Raw genomic sequence first — 13,584 nt, 5'->3', positions numbered from 1 at the left:
CAGTGATAATTTCAGTGTATTCATATATTAACAAAACTCACAACATGAAAAAAAAAATAAGTTTACATCATGAGGAGACAGTCCATAATCCAAAAAGTTAACTAATCTTGGGCAGCCTAGCAGGGGCTCAGTGACAGAAGTCCAGCTTCAGATGTCTTTAAAATATCCCAGGTCCTTTTATGTACAGGAACAAGGCCCTTGCTAATCAGCTTTAAACCCAACAGGGCTCATATACATACATACATATAAACATACATACACACATACATACATACATGCACACACGCATATACCATTCTCTTCTCCCTTCAGTTCTCCATACAGCATCAACTTTCATTAAAGACATTATCAGCCCCATGCACCAGCAATGGCTAGAAGCTGGCTAGAGGCAAGCATCCCAATCCAAGATGATCCCACCTAAGCAACACCCATCAACCAGAGGCCTAGCAAGCAGGATTGCAGCTAAGCAGAAATCTTCAAGTGGCCTTTGTAACTCTGCTCCCTTGGCTGAGACACCACTCTTAGGTGGGGAGATGGAAAACATGGGTTTGCCAAACCTGGCAATTGAAATACATCTGTACAAGAGAGTCAGGTGAAAGGATGCCTATCGCACAGGTGAGAGCAACCTTCTAGTCTGAGGCCATAGCCTCAGACGTTGGAATTTGTCTGTGTCTTACTTAGAGTCAGCCGCCCTTGGTCCCAACAAAGGCAGTGGATGCTGGAAATTTGGGTTTTGAGGACTCCGTAAAGGAAGAGATGGGGCAAAAGGTCCCGGAGCCTAGGGAAGGTCTTCAGGGAGTCCCAGACAAGCCATGCCCCTGATCTTGAAGATTATAATGAATGTCTTCCCAAAGAGCATCAAGGCGGGATCTTAGCTCTCCCAGGACCTTTCTGTCCCCATCATCCCCCAGCTGCTCTGGAGAGAAGGCGTTGTGGGCAGAGGGAGGTGGAGCTAGCTGCTGTTGCAATTCCTCTGTTTCACGGTCAATGGCTCTAGTGAAATCAGCAATCTCCTGGAAGGTATCAAGACGAAAGGCCTCCAGCCGCTGATGTACCTCCTTTGTCAACTCCTCTGAGGGTAGCTGGGAATCTTGCCCTAACCCTCCCACATCCTCATCCTCCCTGGCCCCAGCATAGGCAGTAAGCTCATCCCGTAGCTGGTCCAAGTTGTCCTGGATGCGAGTGTGCAGGGCCTGGGCTTTAAGGGTCAGTTTTTTTGAGAGAGCCTGGATGTAGCGGCTGAGGCGAGCTGGGCTGGTGGCAGCATGTGGAGCCACATTGCGATGCAGTTCCTGAACATGCTGCCCAATTCCTGTTACCAGCCTCTCAGCATAGGGGTGGAACAGTGCTTTTACCCTCCCTGTGTGATGAGCCACTTGGTCCTGAAATTTCTGAAACAGGTCCCGGGCCTCATTAATACCCCCCAGCAATTGGTTCTTGGTGTCCTCCCCAAACATTTTCAGCTGTTCGTGCATCTCCTGAACCCCTAGGGCCAGTCTCTCCATCAGCTCCACTGTATAGGGTTGGAGCTGCCTCCTCAACCCCTCCAGATTCCAGCCCACACGCTCATGTACCTCTTTGGTATAAGGGGCCAGCCTGGTCCTCACCTCCTCCAGCTCTGTGTGTAGTTGATGCTGCAGCTCTCGTGAGTCCAAAAAAAGCAAAGGAGGTTTTCCCTGTCCAGTCAAGGGCTCTAGCTTCTCGAAAAAAGTGTCCACATTACTGATGTCTTGTTCAATGTTGGCTTTCAGGTTCCTGGGGAGAAGGGATGTAAAAGATATACTGGCCCAGACTGCTAGTTTTCTGGATTTCCCTAACATGTGTACATACACCTGACCTCAAGTTCATCTATTCCCCTAGGGAGACTATGATACTGAGCAGAAAAGGAAATTGGTTCCAGAACCAATCTGAACCTCGTCAGACTCCCCAGCCCAATGTTTTTTGGAGAGCACATACATGGATACATATAAACACATGCATCAACCCTCTAAGGTCCTTTTTCTTTCCTTCTCACTGTCATAGCTGCTGATGATCTGATACAGAGAAACTGCTTGTTTAACTCCTTGAACCATGGAAGCCAACATCATTACACTGAGTCTAGTGGGGAAGGGAAAGTTGTGTGGTCAGGGCTGAATAAGATCTCAGCCCCAGAGAACTGAGAATTTACCACCTATAATGTGATTGATCTAAGTCTAGGCACTTGGGTACAGTGGTGAGAGAGGGATGACAGAGGAAATTAGGTCATTCATTAGGCTTCGGTTTTAGGGAGTGAAGGAGATTTACTTTGACCTAAGAATTTGGCTTGAAAGTGGAGAATAAAAACAGATTGAAAATCAACCAGCAGTGGAGAGGTGGGCAAGATGAGAAACAACACTCAGCTATACTATTGGGGAATCTTCAATGTGGCTATCAAGGGCTCCCTTTCCTCCTCCCCCTCCTCTGCCATCTGACCCTAACTTTGTGGAGCTCCTAGCCCTGGTCACTCACAGGAACTCCTTGCTGAGCTTCTGCTGCTCGATCTGTTCTATCCGGCCCTTCTCCCAGCCGCTATGGCTGAAGTATTCCCAGAAGCCTTTGTGCTCCTTAGCTGTTGTTGACACTATAGAGAAAGTGGAATTGAGAATGGGTTGGGGAAGAGGGGACACTGCAGGGATCCCTTAATGTCATCCCCTCTTCCCTTGAAGTCCTAGGAGGGAGAGCTTTTCTAGGGTAGAGGCCACATTCATAAAATCACAGACTTTCATTCAGGAAAGGAACTTAGAGGTCTAGTCCAACCTTCTCATTTTACAGAGAAGGAAACTGAGGCTTAGGTTAGAGGAAGGGATTTTTCCAAGGTCATAGAGCTAATAAGTGGCAGAGTCAGGATTTGAAACCAGACCTGATTTTCCACCAGTGTTCACTCCAGGCCTAGCAACCCAAAGCTCACCCCTGTGATCTCTTCTTGTATCCTGACAGTTCAGGTATCCACTATGTTCAGGAGCTAGAGATTCAAAGACATGGCCCCCACCCTCAAGGAATGTACAGTTTAGTTGGGGAAATAAAACACACATATACGCACCCCTTATGTGAGGCACACAACCACTAGAACAAAGCACTAGGAGAGGTTCATTATCCAAGCTGGATAGTTAGCTGAATTGAGCTCACTTCCCAATGATTGGGATCCATGGAAGTCAAAGTGAGGTTCTGACTTGAAAGTCTTTAGATCTTGCCCCTCAACCCTGACTTGAGGACCCTTGGGTACATAATCAATACATACATAATCATACATAATCAATCAATTAAGGTCCTACTGCAGGTCAGGCCCTGCACTAAGTGTTGGGGATACAAGAAGAGGCAAAAGACGGTCCCTGCCCTCAAGGAGCTTACAATCTAGTGTATTAATCACCCATGAAAAGTCTCTAAACCTACAGCATAAAAAGACAGAAGTGAAAGACTCTTTGTCCTGAAGGAGCTTACATTCTAGTAGGAGAGACACATGAGAATATGTAGACTATAGATACAAAGTGAGAGGGGATGCCCAATAGAGGGGGGCAGGGAGCAGAGGGGGAAAAGAGGCATTTGAGCTTAGTACCCCAAATATACCTCATCCCATCATTGTTGTCAGAGAAGGGAGCACCCACCTGAGAGGAGGGCCAGAACCCAGGCCAAGACTGTTGTTATCACTGCCATGATCCACCCTGAGAAGGAGGAAAAGTAAATGGAGTCAGAAGTGGGGGTGGGGTGGGGGATGGAGGAACTAAGAATCATCGAATGTTACAGCAGAAAGGGACATTCAAGATGACCTAGCCCCAGAGCTCTTCCACAGAGCTTGTTGTAACCCTTCCCAGGGGCACAGGCCTTGGAGTTTACTCCTAATTTCCATTCCAAAGCTAAGGTTCTGGGAGGAGAACATCATGAACCGATGATGGAAAGGAAGAGGACTTTTCCCAGGGATGAAGATGTCCCAGTGTCTTACTGACACAGAAAAGATTCACTTTGTAAAATATCCTACCATGGGTAGGAGCCCCAAGAAAAGAAATAGGTCTGGATGAAAAGCTGGGCTTCTCCTTGTGCCATTTGCTCGTCTATCCTCTTACCCAGTCTCCCGTTTCACAGATGGAGAAGCTGAGGCATGAGGAAAGGAAAGAAAGTACTTGGGGCCCAATTTCCTGGTCCTTGCCCCCCATTTCTTTACCATAACCACCTGCCTTGATGGTTCTCTCCTAAGATGCAGGGACACCAACCTTCCCTCTCACCTGTCAAAATACCAGTTCTGGGCCTAAGGAGCAAACATTCAGCTTTATATCCCAGTGACCTATGCCTTTGGCAACAGCTACTTCAGGTAAACACCACGTGGAGGTCTAAAGAAGAATGGCCTCAATCAATGTCCAGCAAGGTGCCAGAGTTGATTCTGCCCAGAGAAGAACTGACGCTTGTTATATGGCCTGTTTCCATAACCCCAGCTTCTTTGAGGTTAATTGGCACCAACCCTTAATCTCTCTGGGATATCTGTCCTAGGGGAAAGATATATCATGGAAATTTTCACTCAGGCTAAGGACTAAGCTCTCTAGCTAATTTCTCTGAATCCAAGGACCTTTAACCTTTCCTAATGACATCCTACTCAGCATACATGCTGTACCCAGCCTAGTCTTACTCAACTGATTAAGTCACTGTGTCCCTAGAACAAACAAATGACAAATTATCCCCATCCTTCCCCCCAGCAAGCGTGGCAACGAAAGCCAAGAATGTATAGAGTTAAAAGTCCTCCTTTCTCCTTTATGAAATGAACCCAGAATAAGCATGGGAAGCCAAGGGCCAGGTGACAGACTTCCTAATAAGAAGAGAGTTTAGCATTTGAGATAGGAGTTATAACTTTAAGGAGCTGGAGCAGAAGCAAAATCTAAGCCCTGCTTCCCCCACTCTACACAATGGAGGATAAATTCTACCCACAGAGCATCTAAGGGAAAGACACCGTAACCAGGGGTCCTCCAGACCCATCCTCCTAGCCCCAATGATGCCTTAGATTTATATACAGATGGCATCTTCTGTCTCCTCCCCCTCAACCCCTTCTACCTGACTTTTCCCTACCTAAGGGGCATTTAGGTGGTGCAGTGGATAGAGCACCAGTGCAGAAGTCAGGAGGACCTGAGTTCAAATCTCACCTCAGACACCTCAGATATTCACTAGCTGTGTGACCTTGGGCAAGTCACTTAACCCCAACTGCCTCATCCTGATGAATATCTGGTCACTGGATTCAGATGGCTCTGGAGGAGAAGTGAGGCTTGCACAGCCCTCACTCACTCAAAACAAAGTCAACTGCAAGTCATGTCATTATTTCTCTGATGGCATGGTCTTCTTTGGCAGCGAAGGACAAACACACACATCCTACCTAAACTTGACTGATGGGGGAAATCTGACAATCAAAAAGGTTTAGTTACCTGCTTAAAGTGAAAAGAGAGGGAGAGAGGAAGTTAGGTGATGCAGTGGATAGAGCACTAGGTTTGAAGGCAGTAAGACGAGTTCAAATCTAGCTTCAGACACTTGCTAGCTGTGTGACTGTGGGCAAATCACTTAACTCTGCTTGCCTCAATTTTCTCATTTGTAAAATGAACTGGAGAAGAAAATGGCAAACTACTCCAGAATCTTTGCCCAGAAAACCCCAAATGGGGTCATGAAGAGTGAGACATGACTGAAAATGACTGAATGTGTTTGGTAAGCCAAGATCTATGTCTGGTTTATCTCAGATCAGGTCCCTGGGGGAAAAGTAGATCAAATACTTTCCAGTAGGAGACAAAGGACAATTATAAAGGAAAAGAAATGTAGGTACTTCTATAGACTGAGCACCACAAAGGGTAAGAAGCCAACACCATAAAGGAGAGAATGTGAGCTTCTAATTCAGAAGACTAATTGTTGGAGAGTTAATAGTAAATCTAAAACATAGCTCTGGCTATCAGTAGCTGCGTGATCTTGATAAATCACTTCACCTGTCAGATCTCCAGACCATTCAGTTTGGTTTCATTTCAGTATTACCCTGAATTGGGCTAACTAATGAGCCTTTCCCAGCACTTAGTACTGAACTCATCTTGCTGGGTCCTATAGTTCTTTGTGTCTTATGTCTCTAGACTATAAGTTCTTTAATGACAGAGACTTCATCTTTTGGTAGAGCAGCTAACACAAGGCCTTCAATAGTATAGGTACTTGAATTGAGTTATTTACTGTGTAGCTGTCAGGAATCAAGAAGAGAGCCCAGGACTGAGTTGTTGGCTCCTTGACCCAGAAAGGATACTAGTTTGGGGGTCAAAAGATCTGGCTTCAAATCCTGGATCTACCCAATGACCTTGAGTCCGACATTTTACTTCTCTAGAGCTTAGATTCTTCATCTGTAAAATAAAGTAGTTGAACCAGATGACCTATAATGTTCCTTTCAGCTCTAAAATCTTATAAATAGACCTGCTATTTTGAGAGCCAGGGAAAGCTAGGCCTTTAGTAGGATGTATAAATCAGGAATCAGTTTTGTTTGGCAAGGCTCTCTTACTCATGAATTTTTGTGCCCATGGCAAGTATTATAAACCACATACTGAATACGCCTTCATTTGAAGCTGTTGGTGTGCTGGACACCACTCTAGAATAGGGAAGCATAGACGTTGGAACTGTGGTGTGAGGCATCTCCTGGACAGGCTAACATGCAGGAGTCAAGGGAGAGTGAGGAAAGATCTCATCCCAAGCTGACACATGGTAGCTTCCTATTTTAACTAACTAGTTCCTCTGGGGTTTTTTTTAATACAGCTGGAGAGATTACCTATGTTGTCAGAACCCACTATACTTGGCACCCTATAAATTTGGAACTGAGCTACAAATTCTCAGTGACTCTGCTGTTTGGGCAGCCAAAAGGGAAGTTTAGCCTTCATGGTGAGTAAGGAAGAATATAAGCTCCTCAGAAAGTCATAGGAGGGAGCCAAGATGATGGAATAACAGGAAGAATTATAGCCCAGCTCCCCCAACACAACTCCTCTACACCAATCTAGAAAATGGATCAGACTGAGTCCTGAAGAGTAAATCCAAAAGAAAAATCACAGTCCTTTTTCTAGCCCAGGTTGGCATAAGGAGATAGACAGAGAGGTCTTTGAATACTGGGTACAAGGTCTAACCAGAAGCAGAAGGTCAAGCAAATTGCTCCAGCACTCAGGACCTGAAAGAGGACCAAAGCTGTGAATCAGGACAGGAAGCACCAGAGCAAAACTAATGCAGGGTGTGGGAATGGATGCCAACTGGTTGCTCATGACCAGTTCTGGGTCACAGATGCAGGGCAGACTAAGAAGGGAACCTGCACCTAAGTGTGGCATGCCAGGATGAGGAGTGGTCCTTAGGATGTGTATCAAGCAAGGAGCAAGTTCAGAGGCAACTAGGAGCTGTTTGGCTCTGACTCCAGGAGCAGAGCAAGGACTATATTTTAGCCTCCAGTCTACTTTGAAGCCTACAGTGGAATATGGAATACCCAGGACAGGAATCTCAGACCATTCTCAGGAATCTATGGCACCTGTAGATATATTACTGTGACCTACAGAGCTTTCCACTTGGCTGATCATGGCTGAATCTAGCAGTGGTCTACTGGAGAGAGGCCCAAGGCAAGTTGCCCAGACACAAGCCCAGGTCAGGAACTTGATGAGTTCAGACCAGAATGGCAGTGAGCACTGAATCAGATCACTTTAGGAGCACTGAAAGTTTAAAGGTCTTTAGTCCAAACTATCCCTAAGATCCTGGAAGAGCACAACATTCAATACACCAGGAAAGTAGCAGAAGGGCCTGGACAAAAGCTCTGCCCAAACATTTTCCACAGAAATGTACGGAGCCTGGCCCTAACAGCAACTCCAGAGTCAAGACGCAAGTTGAAATAACAAGCAAACCAAAAAAGAATTGCACGATAACAAGCTATCATGGTGACAGGGAAGCCCCAAACACAAACCCGAAAGAAGAGCATGACTCCAAAATCTACAAACAAAACCTCAAAAAAAAAAAAAAACAATGCGGCATTGACACAAGTCCAGCAAGATTCCTGAAAGAAATAAATCAAGAATTTTTAAAAAGAGCTAAAGAGTTATCTTTAAAAAGAAGTGAGAGGGCTAGAGGAAAAAATAGGAAAAGAAGTGTTATAGAATAAAGAAACGGAAAGGAAATTAACCACTTGGAACAAGAGGTACAAAGTCATATCCAAGAAAAAAACTCCCTGAAAATAAGAATTAACTAAATGGAAGCTAACAACTCCATGAGATATCCATAAATATTTTTTAAAAGGTCAAAAGAAAAGAAGGAAATGTAATGTATCTCATAGTAAATACAGCTCACCTAGAAAATAGATCAAGGAGAGATAATCTAAGGATTATTGGAAAACCTGAAATCTGTGAACTACAATAAAAATAACTTAGACATCATATTTCAAGAAATCATAAAAGAAATTGCCCAGGTCTCTTAGAATGAGAGGGTAAAGAGAAAGTAGGAAAAATCCATTGGTCATCTCCTGAAAAAAACTATAAAATGAAAACTTTCAGAAATATTTTAAAACTCCAGAGTTTCCAGGTCAAGAGAAAGCCATGGAAGAAGAGAAGTAATGTTAAAGACACTTTAGTGCGTTCTCAGAGAGAACCAATGACAGCAGGGTGATGACTTGACTTGCTCATGAATTGGACTTAAATGATGCAGAGTTGCTCAAAGTCATCAGTATTATTCTTTCTCTAGCGTCATCAAAGTTCAATAACAAAACAAAAATGAAAATGACTGGCAATGGTCCAAGATACAATGGATGACCTTGGCATCTTCAATATCTGACCAAGCTTTAAGCGCTCCACAGCACATACTTCAGCTGCCGCCTTCATGGCTGTTGAAATAAATTGTTCTCATCCACCCATTCTGCCATAAGAAGTCTTTGTGTGCTTGGGGTAACATCCCCCTAATTCACCAATAGATTTGAAGCCTGTCAATTACCCTCAACCTGGCTTAGCTAGTCTGCTGATCAGGGTGTGTGACCACTGAGCATGCTACAGCTTCTTGGAGACACAGGTGAGAGTTGATTGTCAGGTGGACACCAAAGGTGGATGAGCAATCCTGAAAAGGGCTCAGTAGCCCTCACACCAGAGGTGTTTGTTCTCCCTGAATTCCCTACACATCTCAAAACACATTCAACTGGGAGTGAGAAGACCCAGTTCTATCACTAACTAGCTGTTAATCTTTGGGCCAGTGATTTTACCTCTCCGGGACTCACTTCCCTTATCTGAATAATGAGAGTAGTATTAGATAAGAGGATGATGATAATGATTATGTAAGCTCCTTGAGGGGAAGGACTGCTTTTGCCTCTTTTTGTATCCCCAGAATTTAGCACAGTGCCTAGCACATGGTAGATGTTTAATAAATGTTTATTGGTGGATTTATGTCACATTTCTCTAAGTTTTCAAAACACTTTCCTTGCAGCAACCCTAACGAAAGCTTTTTTGTATCAATAATATTAGTAATAGCAAATATTCACATAGCAGATTATGGTGATCAAACACATCCTGTACATTATTTTATTTGGTCCTCATAATAGACCAGAAGGGCAAGACAGGCATTATGATCCTACTGTAAGGGATGGAGAAACAGACCCAGAGAACAGAAATGACTTACCTGATGCCATACTGGGTGCAGAGCTGGAACACAAACCCAGATCTCCTGGCTTGGAGTCCAGTGTACTTTCTAAACCACAGCTGCAGATAATGTCTAAGTGCTAATGTTTTGTCCTGGACCAGACGCATCCAAAATTAATAGGGCCTTAGACTTCTGAATTCAACTTAATCCAGAGCCCTAACTAGCCCATGGTTGCCAGGGGGAAGAGAAGGATTTTTCTATTTGTATCCTCAGCACAGTGCTCTGTACATAATACATACTTAATATATGATTTTTCATCCACTCATTCAAGTCACTAACCAGCCCTGGCTTCAGAGTCAGAAAGCCTGGGTTCGAAATCAGGCTCTATTACTTACAGATTATGTGCTTCCTTCCAGTGCCTTACCTCTTCCTCAGATGTAGCCCCATAGCCCCTGGACTGACACCCTTCTGGGGTACCATCACTTCAATGCCCCTCTCTCTAGATGCTTTTTCCATTAACCCAGAAGTAGAGGTTAGTAAGGATTCTCTGAAGTTCTAGCAACCTCCTAAGTCAGCAATTCTTACATGAGGTCTGTTGAACCCCAAGGAGTCCATGATAGATTTCTGGAGGTCCATGAATTTGAATACGAAAAAATTTCCTCCTTATTTTACTATAATTACTGCCCTTTGAAATCTTATATATTTATCATATTAATTAAAAAAAATTCTGAAAAAGGGTCCATAGGTTTCACCAGAATGCCAAAGGGGTCCATGACACAAAGTTAAGAACCCTGCCCTAGGGACATGAAGAGGCTAGATGGTCCTTTGAACAATTGTGGGGCCTCCCTGCTTTCTCCCCCATTATCCAACTGAATTCATCCTCAGCATGGTTACAGCTGATTCTTGTGATTCCTAACTACAGAGTCTGGAAAGTGTTGTCTTTACAGCCCTCCACATGCACACACACACACACGCACACACACACACGCACACACACACACGCACACACACACACACACACACACACACACACCCTGGAGTAGAGTCCAAACCCACCCATATAAACTCCACCCATTGAGTCTGGCCTCCATCAGCTTCCTTGCCCCTACCTTTGGTATCCTCAGAGTCAGCTCCAAAGCCACCTGGCCTAGAGCTCTTCATGCCTTTTGGGCTCTTGCCTCTGAACTGGTGTTGTGACCACATTTCCACATGGTGCCACTCTTTTCTGCTCTGATAAATAAAAACAAATAAGCCAAACCATCCACTCCACAGATGCCAATGATGGGAAACAATTGCTTGTGGCCTTATAGCCACAGAAAAGGAGGTAGAGGAGACCTAGGTCTGAATTCAAGCTCCTTCACTTACTATGGGCAAGTCATTAAAAAGATGCTTTACCATGTGCTTTGTGGATTCCCTCAAAGGGCCACACAGCCTTTCCATCTGACTCAAAGCTAAAGTCATGTATTATCTCTCTTTTGTAGAATGTGAGCACCTTGAGAGCAAGGACTATCTTGCTTTTCTATTTTGGCATTCCCAGCATTTAGCAAAGTGACTTGTACATAATAAGGACTTAACATGCTTTTTTCATTCATTTACCCACTCACCCATTCAAGTCATTAACCAATCCTAGTCTTGGAGTCATGAGACCTGGATTTGACACTAGGACTCTTGTTTATCTACATATTGCATGGCTGTGGGCAGATCATTTAATATCTCAAGAGTTGTTTCTAAATTCTAAAAAACTGGGAATATTGATATTTAATAGGTAATATGGAATAATGGCAGAAGATCTAGCTTCTGAGTAAGGAAGATCTGAGTTCAAGTCCCACCAAACACATACTACACTGGATGTCTGATACCTGGCAAATCACTTGGTGTCCCCAGACAATTCTCTAAGATGCTAAATTTCAGAACTATTGCTGTTCTCATTTAAAAGAGGGAGTTTCCTCACTGAGAGCTCCCACACCAATGACAGTATAACTCCAAACCAAAAGAAAATATTTACACTGTTACCCCACCAGGTGATTGTGAAGCAAATGCTTTGTAAACCTGAAGAGGTCAATGCAATAAGGACTTGGGATTTCATCAATTTGGAGGCTTCCTTTATCTACCTGCAAAACTTATGATCTTAGTTGCCTAAGGCTCAAAGACTTTATGACCTGACTTAAGTATAGCTGGTGAGAATTAGGTTGAAACCCAGGTCTTCCTGACTCTAGGTCCAGTACTCTATCCGATAAGCTATGCTTCATCTCTATGAACTTTAAAACATGATAAAAATATAAGTCATTATTAAGCCTCAGTTATTATAATTAAGCCTCAGGTCTGCTCATCTGCAAAATGAAGATATTGTACTAGTGAAATAATATGAAGTGAAAACATAAGTACTTACATATGTAAAAGTGCTTTGTAGATCATAAAATGTTATTTCAAGGTAAAATGTTTTTATAATTACTTCTAATACCACAGTCCTATAACATTGACTGTTGTCTCAAATTCTAATGGAGCAGAAGGGCTGTATAATATACTTGCAATCAGAAGAGACCTGGGTCTCCACTGTACCTCTACCCAATACCTACTGTGTGGCCATAGGGAAGTCACATAGCATCTCTGGTCCTCACTTTCCTTATAGGGATAATAATACCCTGAGTATCTGCCTCACAGGGCTGTTATGAGGATCAAATGAGATTATGCTTGTAAACTTTGCAAACCAGGAAAGCTGATGTATAAATGTGCCTGAGGTAAGCAATGCCCCTGATTATTTCCTATATAATCATTCCCCTATGACTGTGACTCAGATAATTAGTGTATGCATCAGGGTCACCCTCTAGACTCAAATTACTCAAAGCAGTCAGGACCTCCCTGCCCTATCATCATGTCCTGTCATCTCAGACCATGGACTCCTTTGATAAGCAACTTGCATGTTTCTCTTCCTGGGATTGGTTGTTATGGGGATCCTCCCCTCCCTTGAAAGCACAGTGCAACCAGAGAGAGACAAGAAGATGCCAAATTCCAAACCCTGGCTAAAGGTTCATAGAAAAACCCAGGTCTTGAAGTCAGATGACTTGGGCTGGAATCTTTTTTTTTTAAATTGAAATAACTTAATTTTAAAAAGCAAGTGAAGTAATCAGACTTTACCTATCCAAAATGCTTGGAATATACACTTGAGGATCCCAACCATCTTTGTGAGTTGTCCTACTTCATTTCACCCTCAACTGAGCTGAAAACAAGGACAGAGATACTATAGCACCATCATAAGCTAAACTATGCCACAGGAATCAAATGTTACTAGTGTGGAATTTTCAACAAGAGAGGCTTAGTCTGGCAGGAATTTTAACCTGAGGTCTGTGAATTTGTTTAAAAATGTGTTTTTGATAACTGTAATTCTTTTTTTTGTTTAATTTTTAATTTTTTAAATTTTTTTTCAATTATATGTAAGCAAAAATTTTAAATATTCATTTTTTAAAATTTTGAGTTCCAAATTCTCTCTCCTTTCCTACCCTTTTCTCTCCTTGAAAAAGCAAGCAATTGATATAGGTTATACATGTGTCATCATGCAAAACATTTTCATATTAGCCATGTTGCAAAAGAAAATGTAGATCTTAAAAAACAAGAATAATAAAGAAAGTAAGAAAAGTATGTTTTGGTCTGTATTCAGACTTCATCAGTTCTTTCTTTGGATGTGGGTAGCATTTTTCATTATAAGTCCTTTAGAATGGTCTTGGATTATTATATTGCTGAGAACAGCTGTGTCATATGGTTGATCATCATACAATACTGCTTTAACTGTGTATGATGTTCTCCTCGTTCTGCTCATTTCGCTTTGAGTCAGTTCATGTAAGTCTTCCCAGGTTTTTTGGAAAGCGCCTCACTCATTTCTTATATCACAATAGTATTTCATCACAATCATGCACCACAACTTGTCATTCCCCAATTTCCCATTCCCCTCAATTTCCAATTCTTTGCTACCAAAAAAGAGCTACTATAAATTGT

The 13,584-nt window shown here is 43.0% G+C and overlaps 1 protein-coding gene across 9 annotated transcripts; it reads right to left on the bottom strand.

The window, feature by feature from the left end:
- Window positions 1-6: 6 nt before the first annotated feature.
- APOA5 (apolipoprotein A5) lies at window positions 7-4,327 on the bottom strand. Of its 9 annotated transcripts, none has more exons than XM_072611021.1 (4): window positions 4,236-4,327; window positions 3,621-3,677; window positions 2,488-2,599; window positions 7-1,755 (listed from the first exon to the last, which is right to left on the bottom strand). In XM_072611021.1, the coding sequence occupies exons 2-4, from the start codon at window positions 3,667-3,669 to the stop codon at window positions 792-794; spliced, it is 1,125 nt and encodes a 374-aa protein (XP_072467122.1). In that variant the 5' UTR covers window positions 3,670-3,677; window positions 4,236-4,327; the 3' UTR covers window positions 7-791. The 9 variants fall into 9 exon arrangements, with proteins under 9 accessions (XP_072467122.1, XP_072467121.1, XP_072467120.1 ...); XM_072611020.1 differs by having other exon boundaries at window positions 4,188-4,248; XM_072611019.1 differs by having other exon boundaries at window positions 4,175-4,243.
- Between the last annotated feature and the right edge of the window lie 9,257 nt (window positions 4,328-13,584).

Source organism: Notamacropus eugenii, chromosome 5, assembly GCF_028372415.1.
Source record: "Notamacropus eugenii isolate mMacEug1 chromosome 5, mMacEug1.pri_v2, whole genome shotgun sequence".
In the NCBI taxonomy this organism is placed as follows: domain Eukaryota; kingdom Metazoa; phylum Chordata; class Mammalia; order Diprotodontia; family Macropodidae; genus Notamacropus; species Notamacropus eugenii.
Note: the sequence above shows the minus strand (reverse complement) of the source record. Positions and strands in the feature narration are given on the sequence as shown.